Raw genomic sequence first — 23660 nt, forward strand, 5'->3', positions numbered from 1 at the left:
ATGCAATAGATGTAATGGCTTTTTTTGTGCAATTTATTTGAATCACCAGTGTAAACTATTATAAAATGCTGAGCAAACACAAAATTCCAAAGACAGTCTCTTGAAATTCCTATTTATGTTTATTTTACCAAGTTAGATGACCTCAGCCATATCATGTGTGCAAGCCTGGAAGCATTTTGCTGATTTGCAGATTTAATATGATTTTTTTCTTTAATTTTGGATTTGGAAAGAAGATTTTGAAAGGAGCATGAGATGACAGAAACAGAATAGAAATATATTCCAGGCCACTGTATAAATAACTTATTGAGAAACTACATAGATTGCTCTTGAGTATTTAAATATTTACCACAGCGTATTGTATGTATTCAATGAAACACTGATGTCAATGAATCCTCGAAAAGACATCCCTAGGAATGTCAGTATTGGTAGTTTTTCAGAAAGCTCACTGTATTGATAACTTTTCAGAATATGAAGCAAGATTTCCCTTTTTCTTCCTATGCCATCAGATAATTAAATGCACAGGTACCTTTTCCCTCATCTTCCTCATACACCATTACTGAACTTCAGCACTTCAGAAGTCTTAACTTCTGCTCCCTTTCATTTATCCACATATTCTCTTTGACACAGCGTGCCAGTATTGTACCTTTAGGTACAAGTCCATCAGATCTATGAATTTACAAATAACGACTCAACTATCAGGTCAATCAAAATGACTTATATTTGTCATGATCCTCTTCTTGATCACTGTCCAAAGGCATGTCACTCTGCTTCACAAAGCTTTTAGGTATTCTTTCTTTTCACAAGATAATGAAGTTGCCATTATTTTCCCAAGATCATTTGTATGACTAATAATTTAAAAAAATAATGAAAATCTGCAGTTCATCCTACAGTATCTCACAAGCTTCTTGTTCCCCTGTGATAATAAAAGATCTTTCTTATGATGCTTTTCAATATTGTTGACATCTACCAGGAAATTTTGGTTATGTGTCTGGTTCTCTTCACTAAAATGTCTTTTCTTTAAGTAAACTTTTAGGGCCATGTCAAAAGGAAATACCAACTTCTTATCAGTGTGACGAAACTATTCTTTTAATAGAATCTTCAGATGTTTCATGATTTTTTCTACGTGCCCATCAAATAAATCACTTACCAGTGCTCTGGGATGTGATGAAGAGAATACTAGAATAATGTAATATAATATATGGCTTGATGGAAAAATATCTTACTTTGTCTCCCTTCTTTGTGTTTTGAGATCAAAGGGTACTGAGCCCAAGCAGATGAAAATATTAACTTCATACTGTAGTTTTTTCATGGTAGCACTGTCATGTCTTTAGCTGACAGTGCTTCATTGCATTCCCTGTTTCTCAGGATGTGGCTCTGAGCATCAGCTCACCTCGTGGTAGCAGTGGCATTATTGTGTCTTCAATCTTTTTTACCCAAAATTGTATAAGACATACAAAATGTAATGCACTCCTGCTTGACTGCATTATCAACAAGGATATTCCCTCTAATCTCCCAAGTTTGTGACATTGATCCTCCAGCCTATCTTAAAAGAGAGCTTGGCCTCATGAAGAGCTGCAGGTTTTTCTCTCTGGGAAGAGTACCAAAACCGTGTCTGAATGTAAAAGTTGGTAGAGATGGCAAAAAAGTTATTGGAAAAGGAGAGTCTGTATGTCAGTGGAATACAGGGGGGGGAAAAATGGGCACTGTGGGGAGGAAAATTCTTCCTGTGATGATTAGGGTACTGAGAAAAATGTTTATTATGAGAAGACTACATCCAGGGTAGCACCCATTATATTCACTGCTTTAAAAAAACCCACCTTGTATACTATTGTGGCCCACTGAAGTTCAACAGGAATTTTGCCATTGGTTTCAATCACCTCTTTAATTTTTACTGTTTCATGATCAAATTATATTCCAGTCATTTTGTAAAAACATTGACTTATATTGAACTCCTTACTTCTTTGTTTCTCCCTGTGACTCTTCTATGTGATTTAGAATCTCTATTTGTGGTAATCAGCCCACCAAATTTAATTCAAGAACGTGAAATTCAGACTGTTTATCACCAATTGTCATTTTTATTTCCTCTTGCTTATTTCCCACATTCTCTGCATTCACACAGAGAAGCTTCCAAGTATATTATTTTGGAAGTTTTTATTTATTCTAATTACTTTCCTCCTCCTCAAGTTTTAATACATGCCAGGTTTTTTCCTAGTTAGGATACCTTCCTTCTTAATTTCAATTCCATTAATGAGTTCTGCAAGCTTAGAAATCATAAAGAGGTTTTTTTGTCAGGAGGAGTTCCCATAATAGGAGGACAGTTCATGCTTTTAAACAAAACATGCATTTTCACTTTTCTTCTCACATATTTTTTCCCCAATGTTTTTCTTATTACATCAGCATGCATCCCTTTCAGGAAAGACATCTCATACTACAGATAGTGCAATGCAGTGCTGATTGTAGAGTGTTGAAAAACATTTTGGCATCCTCCCTGTCACTGTTGGGGAGTGAAATAGATTTGCTCACTTTCATATTTGAATAGTTAGACTAGGAGATATTTTGCCATTAATACTGGGGTTTCAAAGCCCCCTTCTGGCAAATTATAAACAATTTTTTTCACACTTAGTGCCATGAATTTTTAACTAGCTTGTTGTTTCCTCTGCTGTACACACAAAGGCCTAAATGTTCAAAGACATCTGCAGTACAAATGTGCATGTAGCCTTGCATTATTAATGCCTATAGCCTCCCTGGCGCAGTGTAGAAGTCCTGAGACTTACACTCAACTAGAACCACTTAAATCCAGCTTCCACCCAGAGATTATTCTCTTTGTTGTGCTTATAATTAAGAAAAAGTGGAAAAACAATATGTACCAACACATGCTTATCTCTAATTTAATATCAAAGGCCTAACATGCAGATATTCGAAATACCCAGTAAGTTGCTCATGACTTCTCAAAACTGGACCTTAGATGTTTTACATTACATGAGAATTTACAACACAGGAAACAGAACAAGTAACATTAACCTCACAGTTCTCTTCCACAAAGCCTAATAAAATAAATTTGCCTTTCTAATTTAGGTTAATCTGTGATAACTGCACTGAGTACTGTGCCATTCTTCCACCCTTTCTCCCTTTCACAGCATGTGTTAAACTGGCAGAGTCAATAAGTAATGCAAAAGAATGTCTGCAGAACCTAAGCAAAGCATTCTTTCTGTAACCTCTCAGAGTTTAGATTTGTTTTACTGTATGAAAGAGTCCGATGTTAGAAAACCACTACACTCATCTGGGTTTATACTCCTTCCTATTATATAATTCTAAAATAATTTAAAAATAGTACAGTAATAAGGAGTCCAACACAGTAAACAAGTGAAATCAATAGCTTACATGCTTAATCTGTCATTGATTTATACTGCAGATGGAAGTGAGAGGACAAAAGCAATTGAGTATTCTGGCCTTAAGTTTAAAAACATGTCTGATAAATTTGTACAGGCATCTTTATGTGTGCATATCATTTTTCTACACACCTGCGCGCAGACAATTGCTAAGGTACTTAATCAAGATGTGTCTATGACAGTTTATGCTGAATATCTGTCCTAACAAATTACTTTTAATAACTTTACATGACTTCACTGACTGTGATCTCTTCTCATCCTTCTCCATCTCTCTAACATGCTTGTAAACATAAGCCCTCCCAGGAAATATAGCACAGCTTTAGAATTTCCCTCTTGATTAAATTTAGCGCTCCACAGAGACATAATACATATAACACAGTCACATATGCATACCTATGTGAAAAGGGATTGTCTTCTAGAGTGACAAATTTTCTCTTTCTTTTTTCTATTTTGTGAGGATGGCAAAAAGGAACAAAAGCGTAACTGAATCCTTTTCACAACCCAGTCAGTTGCAAAGTTGCCTCTCATTCTTGCAAAATAAATCACCACGTCGTAGAATTTAACCAAAAGGTGGCAGCCTTCCATCCACTATCTGTCTGGGCTTTGTATGGACAGTTCTCTAGAACCGGTCATAATAAGGAAAACAAAGGACTTTTAAACTACTGTCCTTAGCCTGATAGAAATCATTCTGCTTGCTTAATCGAAGGAGGTTTTCAGAATTAAACATGTCCATGAAATGACATGATTCTTTGTAGTTTAGAATGTCTGTCTTTGCCTGTTGAAATTCTGTCAGAGGAAGGCTTTGCCTAAGAAAGACCACACTAACTTTTAAAAGATCTGACCTGATAACAAAAGAGGAAAAATATTCCAGAGGTGGAATAAATCTATCATTATATCATAAAATCTATTTCCCAAAAGAATATGAGATATTTCCCATGGAGAAGGTGCACCAGATTTTGAATTAGTACCATCCTTACCAAAAGTGCAAAGAAATACAAAGGCAAACAATAACCTACAGATTGCACAGTTTTTAGTAGCTATAAATATGCACTCTATAAATATATATCAGCTACAATTTTCTCTGTCAAAACATTGTTTAACTCCTTTAACAGCTGTCTAAAACAAGTGCAACCTTTCATAGTACCTAATAGTTGGAATATAAAAATCAGTGTCAGAAAAAACAAGGACTGCATACAGGGAAGAGTCACATTTTTTAATAGAGCAATGATATAGAAGTATTAATGTGAGATGACACATTAACAGGTCTCATCTTTCACAGATGCCCTTTAAGGGGAGCATCTTGACATTTTCTAGCCCTTCCAATTTTGCCATCTTCCACACTGCTGCTTATTGGGGAGTTACTATGCACAGAGCTCATATAGGCTGCCTGCATCTGCCAATTTCAATATGTGTGCTATAGCAGGGACCCCTGAGATCCCAAGAGCACAGTGTTCTCACACTGTCCCCAAATATAGGTCACTATGTCAGAGAAAGACTCTTTTCCCTTGTTGCATGATATCATAAAATGAAGATGTGTTTGTCAATGGGAAGGGTAAAGAGTGGATTACAAATCAAACGTGAATCATCATAAATTACAATATCATTTGGCAGAAAGACAGAAAAAGAACTTGCTCTCTGAGAAGCTTAGAAGGGGATTATACTGGCACAAGTGCTCGTCGGGCAAGACTTGGCACAATTAGCACTCTTATGTCACTCAGTTAGTTAGTCCTGCAATGGGGACACCTGTTGAAAGGGTCTATATTGTGGACTCTGTTAGATTTAATATATCTACTAACTTGAATAACATCAATTTGTTTGCTAATTCCAGACCTCATTCTCTGTTGCTACAAAAATCTAATTTGATTGATAGTAGACATGGACAAAAAAACAATACTAATGATGCTGCAGATTTAGTAAACCCCATGCAAAGAATAAGGAAATGAAGATTATGAATTTTCCTAGAAAACATACTTATTGACCTTATTGACCTTAAGTATCCCCTAGATTTTTTTTTAAACAATGAATGCTGTATCACAGAAGCAAATGAATATTAAAGTACTAAAAGGGATCATTAATTTTTAAGATTACTGCAAGTTTAAGTATGTCTAATAAAACATCCCACAGTTTCTAAAGGCAAACTCACCCTTTAAAAGTGCCCTTTCTAAAGGACATCTTAATATTGCTCCTAAAATTGTGGTTATCTGTTAATTATCCTATTCTGGAATTCAGTTGGGTACTCTGATCTTCTTCCATTCATCTGACGTAATATTTACATTGGGCCAAATTCTGGTCCCAGTGAGGTTGTCATGCTGCCATTAGCTTCTATGACAAAAAAGTTCAGTATCTACACCATAACATTTGTTGAAAATTCGTAGTTTATGATTTATATTTTTATACTGTCCACGTGGAAATGACAGGCATGCATGTTGTATTAATTGAATTGTCATGGAATGAAGAGTGGCGTGCAGGTCATACAGGATATTAAGGATACACAAATTTATTCCAAACCTGTGTTGAGTTCAGTAGAGGGGATTGGGTGAAATGCATTTTCAGCACTGAAGTACTCTTCTTTATAGGCATAATTATTGGCAAGGTTCATTTGGTTTGGAAAAAGAATATATATGGGGGGGGAAAATCCCCCCATTAGCAGTTACATTGAGAAATCCTTTGGAATAAAAATACATAGTTCTTATCTCAGCACTCCATGACAATCACAAAGCAGATTCTGTTATCCTTTCACAGATCTGTGTGTCTGTGATGCTAATAGCTAAATATTCTACTAACAGAGTAGTTTTCTATAAAGGTTTATTTATCAGACCACTGAGCTAGAAAATAATCAGTCATAACTAAACTTTAAAATTAACAATTGCAAAGACAGTCCTTGAGCTAATGCTGTGTATTAGCTCAAAAAGAGACTGAATTAACTTAAACGTTCATTTAATAGTGTATAATCTTTGACTTGCACAGATTTTCTTCATATGGTGTGTCCCTCAAAGCCATCTGCTTTACTAAACAATTTCCATCACCAGTAAATACATAGCATATACCTTTGTGGCCTTTGGTGAAAGTTTTACTAACTGTTATTCTATTATTTTATCCTTATGTTTTTCTTTATATAATTTTTTATTCTAACAGTAACTATAGCAATAATACTTTCACTGAATTGACATTCTTTTCCAATTAGTATTCTCTTACTTGTAGAAACTTGCTTCCAGGCAAAATGTATCTTCTAGAGAAAAAAATATACACAGTCAGTATACTTCTTTGGCTTTTCTGTGACTAGAAAGAAAGATGACAAACAGGAAATTTGCAATATATGCGATAATAAAGGGGAAGATCTTCTAAAGCCCAAAGGAAAGTCTCCCTGACTCACAAAAAGCTTAGTTTGATATATTCTCTCTTAAAATTTCAGATTCCAGTTCTGCAAAACCATATGTAACTCAACCCCCTTTAGGTAGATCCAAGAAAAGACAGTTCTTTTAAGCTGTTCACATGAATAAGCATGAGAAGAATATGTAACAACAGTAGCAACAGAAGTAAATTCATAGAAATATTCTCCCTAATGACTCATCAATTTATCCTCACACATTTACAGGGTGAACCTGGAGAAGCTGGTAACCCTGGACCTCCTGGAGAATCTGGAACATCTGTGAGTATTTTGGTTTTGTCTTACTAACTTTTACTACTGTGAATTAAGGTATCTGGTAGTGTTTACTTTAGAAAGCATTTAATCAGAATACTTGTGTATGTTTTCTTTAAAAAGTTATACCTTTAAAATGCAATTTGTTTCCATATAATTATAGCCACATCTTGTACTAACAGCTAGAGGACAAAGCTGAAGACTTCCTAAGAGACTACCTATTTTTTTTCCAAAAGTATTAACTTTGACATGCATGTTTTTCTCTCTGAAGACAGTTCATTGATGCAAACTGGGTGCAGATGTTGGCACTTGACCTGAGATTCACAGGTTTTCCAATCTGAGGCTGAGGTCCTAATATCCCATTCACATGCCAGCATTTATTGACAAGTAACATTGCCCAGGTCTGAAAAACAGTTTTGCCATTGTAATAATTTTTTAGCCATTCAATTTCCAGATGATATTTTTGTGTTCATATGTTTGCTACAGGGTCCAAAAGGTGAAAGGGGAGAAAAAGGTGAGGCTGGTCCACCTGGAGCAGCTGGACCACCAGGTGCTAAAGGACCTCCAGGTGATGATGGGCCTAAGGGTAACCCAGTAAGTGAGCTTAATAATTTTAACACAAAGCACTGTGAAGTACTGCTGAAGTTGTGCTATATACAGAACTGTATTAATTTGCTACATTTGAACTAAATTCATTATATGCTTCAAAAAATATTTGTGATGATTGCTACCTGCTCGTCAATGGATGACACGTTCCTTGGTTTTTTCCTGATTTATCTAGGGCCCAGTTGGTTTTCCTGGAGATCCTGGTCCCCCTGGGGAACCTGGTCCAGCTGTAAGTATACTTAAAAAACACTTTTAGGTCTTGGTTTGCACTAAATCCTAATTAACCCTGCCTCATCCTTGTCTGGGGATGAGGTCTTGCCTGTAAGCTCTGTTGCTTTTCTGTGCATATATTTCTTAAGGCTTAAAAAAGGTTTAGAAATCTTTAAAAAGTTTTGAAAACTAGCATCCTTAGGAAAATGCTCTGTAGAAAAATAGTGCTCTTATATTCATATATGAAACTAAGTTACTTAATTTAGCTGAATTTTCTGTTTTGTTCATTTTCCCATGAATTCTGTAGGGTCAGGATGGCGTTGGTGGAGAAAAGGGTGAAGATGGTGATCCTGGTCAACCTGTGAGTTGTTTCTATCATTTTATTTTAGCTACATGTTCTCTCCTATGCTAAGAAAGTATCTTTTGCTGAATCAGTGGTTTCTATACATTCATGCTCTTAAAAATATTTTTTAAGTGAATGCTTTTTCTATTATACCGAAAAATATCTATTTATTTCCTTGCAGAGATAGAACTGCCTATATTATAGTAACAACCAGAAGCAAGAGCTCAATTTCTTTTAGAAGTAGAAACAAATGATGTGTTAAGGATTTGTGCTGGAGCTGCTGAGGACCACTAAAAATAGAACAACTCTGAGCATAAGAAAGGAATGCTGCAGCCAAATAGTCTTCATTAGCTGACCTGATGACATGAAGCAAAATCTTGATGTTTCTGCTTTAAGAAAGTTAAGAAGTATCTGAGCAATACCCATATTAAGCATCGAAGTTCTTGTATTTCTGTAGATTCCCATATTAAAACATCATTAATTTAATTTTTTTTATTGGAAAAAGATAGGGTTTCCATTTTGGAAAGTCTCTTTCTAGCTTTGTAAGTTCTGATTACCAGGGAATTATCCTATACAGTACAGTGCAAAAATAAAAAATGCTAGTACATTGAACATATGGTTGGAAGTAAATTATAAACTGGGGTTTACCTGCAAAATTCAGGAAGTTAGTATCTGTATGTCTTACTTAACAGTAAGTACTTTTAGAGTGTTGTGTTCCTGAAGAAAAGCTGTTCAGTAACCCTGAAATATTTGAGTATCGTAGCTTACCAAGATGGAGTAGCCAAATGGCTATCAGTGCACAAAAGATTTTTCAAGACAAAGCCACCCATGGTAGCTAACTCAGAGATGTTAGTGAAAAATTTTAGCAAAAGTAACAACTACAGCACCTGAGAAAGCAAGAAACTTCTTAATGGAGTTAAGACAGTAGGCTAAGACCATATGTTACTTCTGTGCAGCCACTTTCGGGTTTGAAATGTTTTGTTGCAAACAGGAAGAGAAAAAAAAATTGCTGCATTTTGTACAGTAACAAGAGCTGTTAAAAATTTCAAACCACCGCCCTAAGAAAGGATTTGTTGAATAAGCAGGTGTACTTCTCTGTGTGTATTTATAGTACTTATTTGCTGTCCATTGAAAGGGGCCAACATATTGCAGATGTTTGTTGCATTTAATAAAGATAATAACTTTATACTTTGTTACCACTAAGTGTATCATTTTCCATTGCAGGGTCCACCAGGTCCTTCAGGTGAAGCTGGCCCACCTGGTCCACCTGGAAAAAGAGTAAGTAATTCCTCATTTTCTCTTGTACATATCTCTTTCTGAGACACTATGTTCTAGAGAATTTCAGCTACTCATTTTCCATGTTGTGACACTCATATATTGATGTTTGAAGTTTCTTTAATGTAATGGGAGAAATGAAAAAATAGAAGCAGCAGAGAAAACCCTTTAACGTGGGTTACATGGAACAGAGGAACAAAAATGCATAGGGAAGAATGTATTCCTTATCTATAAATGCGCTTTTTCTTTTCACCCAAGTGAATTCAGTGTCTGCTGGATTAGTCTGCTAATAGGAGTGAGTGATTATGAGAGTAATACACGACATCATCCTTAGGCACAGGACTGCTGGCAGGGAGCAGGAAGAATGTGTCTGCTTTGGTGTCCTTAGCCTCTGAAATAAAATAATTTCAATGCAGCTTTTGTGTAAACCCATCTCATCCCCTCTGCATACAAAATTAACAAGCAGACGTTTCTGTAACTTATGAAGCCATTCCATTATTTCTAAAGTCTTTGAAGCTTCACAGGCTTTACAAATATAGCTAATCAAAACCAGTAAATAATGTTACACTTACAGAAGTGTAGTAGATGCATCAACCTTTAGGTCTGCTTCAGAGAGAAATTAGCTGCAGTTTTTACACTGTAAAACACAAGGGAGGGGGCATCATTAAATGTAAGCTAAGAGCTATTTAACAAAATGTGTTAAATTGCTCTATTTAATAGGCTTGAGTGAACTGACATGCCTAATTAGTTTTATCTATTTTACACAATAATCTATTTGCTCCACCAGCTTGCAAAACATTTATAATACTGTAAATGATTATGGTAGCATTAGCAACCTTATCACTAGAACTGAGATACGGCTCGATTGAATGTTAGCAATTAGTATGTTTGTTTGACATCAGATTAGAACTTCCTACTTTATTATATAGAAAGGCAGTAGCTCATTCCTAAGGGGTGGGATATATTGTATCTATCTGATTTATACCTAGACAAAAAACACTTTAGAAACACAAATACCACATCACCTGTGGTTTGACACATTTCCAGTTTAGGGAAAATGTATGGCTAAATATTGCCAAGTAATCCCATTCCTGAATGCTGAAGAAAACATTTTGTAGAATCAAATTCTACATTACTTCAGTACCTGAATGTCTCAAGCTTGTGGAGAGTCTATTGTATTGATGTAATACCAGAGGGAAACAGTGAAGTATTGAAAACTTCATACTTTGCTGGCAGAATGAACACAAAAAATGTTATTTGCTAGTTTTCATCAGTTGTATGGTAGAATAAATTTCAGCAAAAAGCCCTAACAAGTGCCCTTTCATCCAGATTAAGAAGGACATACCATTTCAGCAGTAATACTGCTGCCTATGGAGGTACAGCTCTGGCTATACTACTAGAAAGCCACATTCCACTCTGATTTTTGTTTTTTTGTCTCTGAAACAACAAGCTAGCAGAGCCCAGGATTCATACTTTTAAATGTAGTCCCTTGAACTCCTCAACTGTACAGTCTCCTTATTTATTGTGTTACTCATTTTCATTCCCCTCTTCCCCTCTATTTTGGAACCAACCTGAACTCAGTTTCACTGCCCAGTCTTCTGAAATTATGTTTATTACCAAGTTGCAGAGTTTTGAGCAATCTGTGTTTAGTATTGCCGGTTACAAAGAGGTTCCCCCAGCTTTCCCTGGGAAGCAAATTCTAGTGAAAGACATGGACATAAATACAGTTTTCCCATTGGATCTAAGAGACTTCAGCTACAGATGCATACTTACTAGTGACATTCAACTATCAAGTGAAGGCCAAGAATAAACTATTTTTCCTAGTTATTGATGGATAACAGTAACAGGATTACTACTAGTTGGTGAGATAAGCGAATACCAAAACTGTTTTACTGTGGTGCTGTAAAGTACCAGAGCCTTGCAGACTGAGCAATGGTCTCAACGGACAAGCAGCATGGTGAATTTCTTTTAAGAAATACCACTTAGGAAGTACATGTCAGAACAATAAGCCTGTTCCAGATTCCTACTCTGAAGAGGTAAAATTGACTGGCATGCTAGTGACCACTTAGCTCAAGTCTAAATCAAAATAAAAGGTTAAATCTATGGATGAAACAAAAATGGATCATTAAAGCATCCACAAAATGTGTATCCTAATTAATATATTACTTTTCAGACCTAACAATTGCTCTTCCAAAAAATATTTCCAGCACTGTCGTTCAGAAAGTCCTAATACCACAGATACTTTCAGTTTTATAAGGGAGACACCAGTGTATCTTCAGAACAAAATCCTATGTTCAGATGAATGACTAGATTAAATATATATATTTATAGGCCAGAACAATAATCTATGAAGGGCAAACCTTGTGACATATTCATTGATAAAGTCTCTCAAAGTGATTACATATATTTTGATTTTTTTTTTTTCTTTTCATTAAATCATAATTAATATTTTACAGATCCTGACTTCTGAAATGATCTGTGTGTGTACCAGATCGGATAAATGTGTGCTCAGAAGGCTTTATACATCTATGTAGTTATGGTGCAAGTAGTCATGTGTGCAAATCTAGCATAGATTTGTGCACACACTGTTTAGAAAATTAGAGCTATGAAATCTATCAAGGGAAACATATAGCCAAAGTGATTTTATCATTAACAAATGGAAGGCCAGATTCTCTAGTTCAGTGCAAGAGAGGATCAATGCCCAAAATATCAACTGCTGATTTAAAAATACATATTCATTGGATCAGACTTTCAGGGACTTGTTTAGTATTGACTAAACTTTATTTTTTAATTAAATGATAAAATGCCCTGTAATGAATTTTAAAAAATAGTAATTCTTTTAAAGAGTATCTTGTTAATGAAGTAAAAGATTATGTTCAATATTTCCTATATACAAGAATATAAATATACCTTGCTTTACTTAGATAGTCAGGACAGGTTTTTATTCCATACAAATTCTGTCTTGGTTTATAACTTTTAATAACAGATGATAGTAACAATAAAAATTTAGGACTACATGTTGGAAGTATTTGGGGAAAACATATTTCCCTTGATTTAAAAAAGTTGTCTTATACTTGATAACCGCCCAAAATAGTTCTAAAATAAAAGGAATGTAGTCAGAAGCATTTCCTACTCTTTCTTAGGCAGAAATAGTCAGCTAATGGAATACTGATAGCAGAATGTGAATAAGAGTAGTGTAGAAGTAAAAGCATGTCATAACTGTTATTGAAGTCAAACAGAAATATCATTATGCAATATCAATTGCATAATATGCATTTTATATATATGTATGTTCTTTCATAAATACAGATGGAAAAACTTGAGCAATTAAACTACAATACTTTAGTGCTAAAGTTAGCATTCTAGCCAGCCAATGCTAACAGTTTTGTATCATCTTTCTGAAGAATGCTCAGCAGCAGTTAAATATAGTGTTTCTAAAAATTATATTTTTATGTTGTCATCAAACCCTTATGATGCAAATGTGTCGTGGTTTAACCCCAGCCAGCAACCAAGCACCATGCAGCCGCACACTCACTCCCCCCCACCCAGTGGGATGGGGGAGAAAATCAGGAAAAGATGTAAAACTCGTGGGTTGAGATAAGAACGGTTTAATAGAACAGAAAAGAAGAAACTAGTAATGATAATGATAACACTAATAAAATGACAATAGCAATAATAAAAGGATTGGAATGTACAAATGATGCGCAGTACAATTGCTCACCACCCGCCGATCGACACCCAGCCAGTCCCCCAGCAGCAATTCCACGTCCCTACTCCCCAGTTCCTAAACTAGACGTGATGTCACATGGTATGGAATACCCCGTTGACCAGTTTGGGTCAGCTGCCCTGGCTGTGTTCTGTGCCAACTTCTTGTGCCCTTCCAGCTTTCTCGCTGGCTGGGCATGAGAAGCTGAAAAATCCTTGACTTTAAACACTACTGAGCAACAACTGAAAACATCAGTGTTACCAACATTCTTCTCATACTGAACTCAAAACATAGCACTGTATCAGCTACTAGGAAGGCAGTTAACTCTATCCGAGATGAAACCAGGACAAAATGAAAGATCTTTTAAAGTAAACTTATACTATTTAAAGAAATCTGTTATAGCTGCTTGAAAAATTGATCAACTTTCCTAGTATTCCTGATTCAACATAGCACACAAGCTTGGTAGGACACATACATTTGTTTCAGTTTGCAGATTTCAGTGCCCTTTTAAGCATCTTGCCAGATCAAGACCTCAGAGGCTAGACACAATGGCTACCACTTCATCAGCTGTCATATTTACTTTACTTTTATAAAAATATCCAGCACAATAGGCTTTTTGGTAGAGGTAGCCCACAGCAGATCACTGACTTGACTTCTCAGCTACCCGCGACCCAATTCTAGCCTTACCAGTTCTGTTTGATTTGAGAATGGCTGCTCTTCATCAGCACATCATCAAATCCCTTGACAAGTTCTCCACTGATGGAAATCAGCCCAGGTTCTTTGGAAAACTTGAGGCATTACGTGTATGCACACTACACTCCAAGCTGAACAGACAAGTAGTCTAGTACAGCTTTGGGACTAGGAACCCCTTTTCTAATCCTTTTTCCATTATATGCATGTTAAACATTTGTAATATTGCCATCTGAATTTATCTATGTGCAGAAAAGAGAAGAATGAAATTTGCTAACCTCACAGAAGCATGTGGCTTCTGAAGTGTTCTTAAATGTTCTGAAGACAAAAACTGCGTTATAAAGTTAACTTTATTGTTGGAGCAATCTAAGACAACCAAGGAGTTCACAAATTCCTATGGGCTTGTCAGTGAGAGTTCTCAGCTCTACAGCTTTCCTGTTGCTCAGAATAGCATCAGCACTGACCACCAGCATACTGTGAGAAGATATTGTGTTTCTGACGAGGTGTAGTGTTTTCCAGCTTCTCCTTCTAATGTAGGAGATAAGCGAGTTGTGATCAATGACAAATGGAACATCTCAAAAGGCCTCCTGATCCAAAGCCTGCTTATCTGGACATGTAGATACAAAGACTGAACCACTCTACAGTTATGTTGTTACTATTATTTTCTGAAACTTAATTCTTCGCACATACTTTTGGGACTTTGTTTTGTTTTGTTTTGCCACAGAGTACTGGGTAGCATCTCTAGGTTGAATTCATTGATTTCTATCTGATAAATGTTAAAAATAGCATGAGGAAGAGACACCATCAAACTACATTCATTCTTAAAAAAAATAACATATACAGTCAATAAAAATCAATACAGGTAGTACTTCTTGCTTATGTTCCTCAGACTTTCAGTGTGCTAGGCTCTTCAGCTGTTTTCTGCTGTTTGGCTGTTTTCTTTATTAGTCGGTTAGATGTCTAGATCACATACACATAAGGCTCCATATATCAATCTAAAAATGTTAGAATTTAAAGTGCAAGTCTAATATACATTTTTGTTCTCAAGTGGAGGGCATACTGCCTGCTTTCAATAAAAGAACAGATGTCGATACTGCAGCAAAGCCAGTCTCTAAATTTTGAGAAGCAAAAGTTCATTTGGTTAGTTGCCTTTATATAAAAGTTGAATAACTTAGAAAAAAAGGAAGCGTTTCTATGAAGGAGATTTTTTCCATTTTGGCTACAGCATCATGCTGCCTCAGCAGGGTGCACACACCACTTAAAAATTAAGCTGATTTTCTCTCTTGATTGCAAATGCACAGAACACCTAACAATATGCCAGGTTCATATCTTAACAGACTGATGAAATGTGGTAATGGTTTTCTGTGTTGGAAATCATGGTTTTAGTTGGATGACAGCTATAAACAACAGTTTAAATTATTTTAATGAAATATGGAAGAGCAGACAAAAATGTCCAACAGGTTCGTGTAACAAAAATTGAGGACATTTGTTTCTGTATGGGTTCTTTTGTCTTCTCATTTCTACATAAAATGTATCAGACAGTATGTCCAAACTTAAAGTGTAATGATCATAAAAATCACCATGGTAGCTGGGGTGGTAAGGGTGGGGAGCCATGCATTAATTTAAAATTATTGTTATTGAGAGCTTTTCTGTCAGTTAAAATTTACCAGACACTCCAAAAACTCAAGTATAGGAAGGTAAGATAAATAATAATTATCAGTCTTTCTCTGTAGAGAAATTGTAGAAAAATGTAGATTGCATCTATGCCATGCCAGCAATCGCAGCCTGTTAGAAAAAGCAGTTCATGTAGCTGCTTTGTGCTTGGTGCAGCATTGGCACTGTCTGATAATAAATGCGCGCTCTTTGTTTAGCGATCATGATTCATTGTATTTTTAACTTAGCGATCACAGTGGTTTTAGCCCTGCTAATTCATGTTGCAGCTGCATTTCTAGATTATGCAGAGACCATATTTCTCAAATACAAACTACCACACTCAGCCCTTTTCAGTTTCTTAGGTAGAGTAGATTATAATCCATATGGGAACTTGAGTGCAAGGAATTTTCAAGCAGTAAAGACAATGGCTATGTAAATTAATTCATGGAAGGGGAAAAAAAAGTCCTGTGTCTAAAGTGTTCCTGGGTTTATTTATATACCTGCTCATCATTTTTCTTATTATCACTGCAAACTGCAATCCACCCAATGAATTACAACCTACACAAAGGGGTATATGCATCAGAGATTATTATTGGAACAGTAGTGATTTGAATTATTCTTCCTGTTTTAAAGAGTCAGCAATTGGACCACACTGCCCAGGACTTTTTAGCTTCTCTGTATTTTGAAAGCTAAAACTAAGTCCTTTACCACTTACAGCTCTTAAAAATACCAAAGAGAACAACCTGTTGATACCCACAACAAATGACCAAAGTCTGCTGTGGGTAATTCAATTCATTTTGCATTATGTTTGATGGAAAGCCTGAACTGGAAAAAGCTTAACTTCAGAAGCAAGTGAATTATCTTAATATACTTCTATGTAAATAGTTATAAAATGAGTATAAATTTCCAGGAATTAACTTAAAACCAGTGGAATTGCTCAAGGTATGTGCCAATAGTAGTGGATGGTGAAATACATCAGGCTATAAAAAGTTTTGGTTAAATTCAACTCTAGTATAAAAAATTGCTATTAGGTCAAACTCTGGTCTAAAGCCCTGAGCTCACAGAGCATACCAGTAGATGCTTGACTGGAAGAACAGTTCTTGTCTGTAAAATTAAGAATGTGTTTTAGTGCTTTACTTTTAGGGGCCTTTGTTTTTTTGGCTGTTGTTATGTAGTAAAAGCAGTAAATAAATGGAAATGGTTGAATTTTTCTTGTTGCTGATCCTTAGAACATTTTTTTAATTTCTACATAACAAACTGCTTGTTGCATTAATGAACAGATGAGTCTTAGGAAGTAAGTTTTATAGATTCAGAAAATCACCTTGTATTTGATCATGGTCACTTTTCTTTCCTTTTGATTTAAGCTGCTCATTGGTTGGCAAGAAATAGCTACTTGTAATAAAGACATTTCCCAGGCTAAAAATTAACCTTGTAGGAAAACAGTTGGCCTGTTATCTTGAGCGCATCTTTTCTAAACTAAGTATATGTAAAAGAACCATTTTCAGAAGAGTACATTAGAGTCTAGATACTTCTTCTGTTCATAACTGAAGCTATGACTATTATTCCCTCACCTGAAAATCAGCCTTCGTCTTGGAGGACAAAAATGTCTTTTTATTTTTCACTGAAACCATAAGAAAATGAAAGATGGGTGACATCTGCAATAGGTAGTCACAGTGCTGCCAGATGACTGCAACTCCTGTTTTGTGGCCTTCACCTGAATCTTATCCCATCTGTACATCCTCCTGCAGTACCGAGTTCTATCTTCTTAGTCAAACAGAGCTTTTGTGGAGCAATAGCATGAAACCTGATACCAAGAGCTATTTGTAGTCAGTGTCTTTATTTCATTCCTTACAATCTCTAGTCATGCAATTTTTTTTTTTTCCTTTTCATATTTACTGGATAATATTAAGGCATGTATCAATTTTTGGCTGTCCAAATGTAATCAAAAGGCTCACTGAGCCCAACCCCCACTTAAGAGAATAAAGAAGTATATGCCATTCTGTGCACTGTAGAATGACAGGCCCTTTTGCAATCAGTGGCTAAACTACAGTGAATAGATAGAAGCCAATGCAAAGCAAGTTTAAAACTGTTATTGTATGTGTAAATTAGTATTGTTCTTTTCCTTTTCTATCCTGTTTTAATTTTTTCCAAGCTATTTCTTTGTTTTTAACCTCATCATATCAGAAGTGTTAGATGATGTATATTCTTTTAGATATTCTAAAAACCCAGAAAATTTTATGAAGGGAAAAATGGCTGATATGACAGATTGGAATTTTTATCCTGTGAATAAAGTGTCAAAAAGGAAATTTAAAGTTCTTTTGTTAGCATTTACTACTCGTTAATACAGTGGAAATTGCACTCTTGGAATTTTTTCACTCGTAATATTTTAGAAAACTGAGATTATGAGCTCAGTCTCCATGTTTTACAGGGACCTCCTGGAGCAACTGGTGCTGAAGGCAGACAAGGTGAAAAAGGTGCAAAGGTAATACATTCAAGATTTTTTTTAGGAGCATGGAAATGTAAACTGTATATAAATGAGAAGTAAATTGCTTATCATGCACTGAGTGTGAAACTTATCAAAGTAATAATAGGTAAACTGTAAAATCCAAATTAAGACCCAGAATTAGTAGCTATACATAATGGAGTACATGGTGGACTCTCACAAGTACAGGCCCAACTTAGCTCACCCCTGCGGAAAAGCAAAATGAGTATGCTTTGCTGGCACCCCATCTTTATGTGAAGCTATCAAAATTTTGTTCAGAAAACCATCCTGTGCAGAACACTGTTTTAGAATAGCTTTTGGAAAATGGAGTGAGGAAACTTTGCTCTCACTTTGCAACTTGTATATCCCTACAGTGCCAAGGTTAGTCAGCTCTTCCTCTTTGACCTGTTGCTTATGTTCTTCTTAGGGTGAACCTGGTGCAGAAGGGGCTCCTGGAAAAACGGGTCCAGTTGGTCCACAGGGACCTGCAGGAAAACCTGGCCCAGAGGGTCTCCGGGGCATTCCTGGCCCTGTGGTAAGTAAGTGGAGCATATAATAATATTTTAAATGTTGCATTTCTTATATATCCTCTGGTAAAGCAAACTTCATGTTTTTTCTAGGGAGAACAAGGTCTACCTGGAGCACCAGGTCAGGATGGCCCTCCTGGGCCTCTGGTGAGTATCCTTCCTTTCAGTGCCAGAACAGAAAAACACCCTTTAAAATATATCATTAATGTGTCTGTGCACTTACAGAACAATAAATGTGCAAGTCAGTTCTTAGCACAAAGTTCTTCTGTGCTGGTAAAATCTGATACACAACTGCCTTCTAATTTTACTGCTACACTTTAATAGGCAGCTCTGCTGAACGTTGCTGAGTTATACCAGGTAAAAAGTGGAATAAGGCAGTATAAAACCAAACCCTTGAAATCCCCTGAATAGAATAAAAAAATCTGCTTCTGTCCCCACATCAGCAAAGCTTAATACCTTAAATCATTTTGTTTCCTTAGCAGTGGCAAATTTTTTACATCCATTGACTTTAATGACTGCTAGTTTAGGAAAACATTATTCATAGGGTAAAAGTTTAGATCATGTCTATTCCTTAGAGAAAGAAAAAATTAGATCAGAAGGAGGGCCAAAAAGGGACTTCTACCAAAGAAGAAAACATGCTAGTTTTATAAAAATGAACAGCAGCATCATGTCTGTTGTTCATTGTGGCAGTCCCAGGAAATATAATCCATGACCAAAGTGTTTAAAGGGTCTGAATGAACCAAGCTCCCAGTTTCTAGGGCATCGAGGGCATACCACAGTTCTGCTACGTGTTAATAATATGATTAAAGCAAGGGAAGCAAAGGAAGGCTCCTACATATAATTTCATTTTTCTCTGTCCCTTAGAAAACAATAATAAGCAAATAATGTACTGAGGAAACCTTACACTATAGCTCTTTGTTGTCTTCATTTTAACATTCTAATTTTGTCTAAAGTCTCAGGGATAACCTATTGCTTGTCAGTCAGTCAGAGGTTGGGAACAATGAATGAGAAGCTGCAAGGAAAAGGACTCCCCTACGCTAAGCCCATAATAAAAACCTCTTCTCCCCAAAGTTTATGATGGGGCCACCACCATAGTTTTTAAATGATGTGCCCAATTTACAAATAAAATGCATGGGGGACAAATCAGACAACTGAAAACTAGTCTCCCCAGTTACAGTTCTGTGCTGAAATCTTAAAAGACAATGAACAATTATTCAGCAATAATAAGTATCCCTTTCCCACATGTCAGTCACTAGAAGCCTCCAAATACATCCTCAAAATATCTCTGTTCCAACATTTGAGAGATTAAATATTCAATTCAAACCTGAAGCTGAGTGTATTAATGAACTATATACTCCCAAATGTGCAGGCTTCCTGTCAGCTCAACAATAACTTTTTTTAGATGCATTGCTGCAACTTTACTTTCTTAAAATCCAAAATAAAGTTTAAGTTTATATGTAAAAGTTGCTAAGGTTAGGTCTCCCTCCTTCCCCTCCCTTTCTCTACAATAGATTGCTATCAGGAGAAGAATATGAAAGCAGATTTGCAGTAGAGCACAACACACTGCAGGTGAAAATGGCTGATTCTGTATTGCAAAAGCTTAAAAATTTCACTTTTCATTCATGAATTATGTATTTGACTAGGCTTTTGCATCTAATGATAACCTGAAGTAGAGATGGAAAGGATACGCACTGAATAATATTTTGTACATGAAGTGTTATGGTACTTTTGAATCTGTGCCAGGTTGAAAAGGTCACTTATTACTGCTATGCATATCATAACTTCACAGATGTCCACTGCCAGCAGGAGACCAGCAGTGATGAGATACTGACTTAGTCTAGAAGCTCTATGCCTAATGCATACATGTTCAGTGTGAGATTAATAGCCTCTGAGAAATGAATGCCTTTTCTGTGCTTGCATATGCACTGCATGGCCTGAAATTTTTCACCTCATTCTCTACAAATTACACAAAACCAGCATTGCCATTCTTATGAACCTCAGATTTCTCAAATCCCTCAAAATTCTTCTAAAATGATAAATAAGGATTAAAATAATTTTTAAAAGCTGGAGAAAGAACAAACTAAGCAGATTTTAACAAGCTTCATATATAACCTTTTTCTGTGCCATCTATCCAGCTATATTTTTGACTATTGGTAAAACAGTATCTTTAATGGATTGCTTTATAATTCCAGTAAAGATCAAAAAAGCACTGTCAGGGAAAAGAAACTTGTGTCAAGTTATAAGAACAAGATTATTCAGTGGTTTTTGCACAGGATGTTCAGAAAGTAAGACCTATCAATGTGAATGTGTTTATTCTCCACAGTGGTTTCCCAGGTAGCAGGACTACAATGGAGTTTTCCAATAGATTCTCTAAGCATCAGCTTACATTGGAACCACCTATAAAAAAATCAGTGTTTTGGGTTGTCCCCTCCTCATGCCCACCCCAGAAATGTGGAAGGGCTTGTAGAATGGTTCTGTTGACCCTATGTTCATTGTTCACAGCTCTGTCTCCTGCCCTAGCATATTTCTTTTTACAGAAATCTAGCTGTATGGAGTAATGTTTAGGGACAACTGCAGATAAAACTTAGAAGAGCATTTCTTACTCAGTTTCATAAAGTAACATGTCTTTACTGTGCTGCAGAAAGGATGGCTTGTAAATACAATTTAAAAATTGTAAGCTGCTCATATGACATGAACCATGTAAGTACCTAAAAATGTATCGGTTTAACACCTCTGTAAAGTAGGGGTATTATCCCTATCCAACAAATGAGGAGTGGAGGCTTAAAGAGACTAAGGCTGTTTGTAGAAGCATTTAGGATTGCCCAGACTAGTATTGCAAAACCTAAGTAATTTGTGTAACTAACCACATTTACAAAAGTGATGAAGGGCCATAAGCTTGTACATGTCAGTGGAGCTAGCACACCTAGATCACGTTAAGTAAGCTGGCAATGTTGAGTAGAAAAGACTTGAATATTTAGAAAATATAGATTTAAATGCATTATTCATTGTCATACAGGAATTTCAGGTGGCAAGTCAAGGAAACCATAATCCCAAGGTAACACCTTGCTGAAACAAAATATGAAGTAGTTCTCCAACAAAACAATATTGAGGAGCAGTTATTATAAGCAACTTGATTTATATTCCACAAAAATCTTACTAAGCTGTAGTAAACTGGGAGAAAACAAATTAAGAGGATACTTTCCACTGTCTTATGAAAGAAAGGGCTAAAATAAGCAACTAAATTAAGGTACAGGAATTAAGGTAGAAGTAATAATTGAAAGCATATAATGTAACCACAAACAAAATTAGGCTAATCAACCAAAAATTATTTGAAATTTTTTTTTACCATTACTTGCTTCACTGGATGCTTTCAGTGCTCTTTAAGAATTTGGTTGACCCTCTGCTTCACAGATTTCTAATCATACAACACTTTATAGATTTCTAATTATAAAGTAATTTAAATGCTACAGTACCATTATTATGCTTTTTTAAATATGCATTTCAACTTTATTTTGGGCCCTAAATCACATGCCATCAATCACAACCATCAACCACTGAATGACTGTGTACTTGGACTTACACCGCCTTTAGTAGTATTTCAAGAAAACATGATCTGTGCAGTATGTTAAAACTTATTTTAACATTACTTCCCTTGATTTATTTAGGGTCCACCTGGCTTGCCTGGCCTGAAAGGAGATCCAGGTTCCAAAGGAGAGAAGGTATGCTTTATTCATTGTTTGTGCCTTTGTAATTTTGACCCAGTCTAAAGGTCTGTATAAAATTAGCAGAAAGAAACACTAGGGGTTTTGTATCAGAAAGCAAGACAATTTGCCATGTCTATCAATCAGCTTCCCATAGCCTTAATAGTAATCGTGAAGTTTTAAGTGACATCTGATATCCTGGATATACAGAAAGAAAAAGATCACTGCCTGTGTTGTAATCTGTTGACCATGTGATTCTTCCTTGCAGTGACAATCCCAAAGACATGGATGTAAAGAGAACTGTTGGTTTTACAAAAACAAAGTAGACATAAAAAGTATTTGAGATTTTTATTTTAAAACAACAAAATAAATAAGTAACAGCTATACTACTTTCTTTTGAAATAATGGATCGAGACATCCAGGATAGGATAGCATTTTCTAATGGAGTCCCAACAATTTATTGATTGCTTGTGTATCAGAGAAAAACTATATAGAGAAAGGGATATGAATATGATTATATCTTGTGAATTTCAGTTTTGTTTATGTGCTTGGATCAGCTGTTTATACAGCTATATTACATGCAGAAACAAATGTGCAACTCTATAATATGCTTATAGCATCTAAATGTGAAAGTTAGTATGAAATTTGTACCCACAGGTATTGTTATTTCTGTATCTGTTCCAGTAAGAACTGTGTTGCACTTAGATCTCTTTCACTGAATAAGCAGTCACAACTTGAAAATAATCTCGAAGTGTAAAAGGCTAACTAACAATAATGAATATGCTTTCAGAATAATTTGGGTTTGGGTTAACTGTTGACTAGCAACAGTGCTGACATTTGAAAGCTCTAATTTCTGTGTTTGCAAAGCACATTTACTGTATATATTTTGAGTTTTAACTATATTTTCTTCTGCCCTGTTTAGGGACATCCTGGTTTGATTGGCCTGATTGGACCTCCAGGAGAACAGGGTGAAAAGGGTGATAGGGGTCTTCCTGGCCCACAGGGATCTCCCGGAGCCAAGGGTGATGCAGTGAGTAAAACATACTTGTGTTTTCATTCAAGTTGTGTGCAAGCAGAGAGTACATATTCCAGTCTTTCTTTTGAGAGATGTAAAGTTGCCATAAACATTTAACACCCAGAACCCCCTGCTAGAGGTTAAAACTCTTCTAGGCATTATACAAACACAGCGAAGTTAAACAGCGTAAAACAAGATCATAGAGTGTTTCAGAAGATGAAGGAAATGCATACACTTAAGTTAGGGACGAGATAAAACTAGCAGCACCAATCTCATCATGTTTATTAACTGCACTACACAAAGTAGCTTTCTTTCTCCTAGTTATTAAGCCATGGTTTAAGGCACTATGTAAAAAGTGAGGTTTCCAAGCCAGGCTCAAGGGGGAACAGAGTCGTGACTGTAAGTACTGCAGTTTAAGAACAA

At 35.9% G+C, this 23660-nt stretch overlaps 1 protein-coding gene across 7 annotated transcripts in view; it reads left to right on the forward strand.

Moving 5' to 3' along the window:
• The window catches only part of COL11A1 (collagen type XI alpha 1 chain), a 167414-nt gene that overhangs the window by 134546 nt on the left and 9208 nt on the right, over positions 1 to 23660 (forward strand). For all 7 annotated transcript variants that reach the window (XM_052802285.1, XM_052802289.1, XM_052802286.1 and 4 more), the window contains 10 exons: positions 6985 to 7038; positions 7516 to 7623; positions 7811 to 7864; positions 8153 to 8206; positions 9413 to 9466; positions 17941 to 17994; positions 18422 to 18529; positions 18615 to 18668; positions 22187 to 22240; positions 23145 to 23252. In XM_052802285.1, the coding sequence (XP_052658245.1) occupies positions 6985 to 7038; positions 7516 to 7623; positions 7811 to 7864; positions 8153 to 8206; positions 9413 to 9466; positions 17941 to 17994; positions 18422 to 18529; positions 18615 to 18668; positions 22187 to 22240; positions 23145 to 23252 (702 nt within the window). The remainder of the gene's footprint in view (positions 1 to 6984; positions 7039 to 7515; positions 7624 to 7810; positions 7865 to 8152; positions 8207 to 9412; positions 9467 to 17940; positions 17995 to 18421; positions 18530 to 18614; positions 18669 to 22186; positions 22241 to 23144; positions 23253 to 23660) is intronic.

The sequence above is a fragment of the Harpia harpyja genome, chromosome 11 (genome assembly GCF_026419915.1).
Source record: "Harpia harpyja isolate bHarHar1 chromosome 11, bHarHar1 primary haplotype, whole genome shotgun sequence".
NCBI lineage: Eukaryota > Metazoa > Chordata > Aves > Accipitriformes > Accipitridae > Harpia > Harpia harpyja.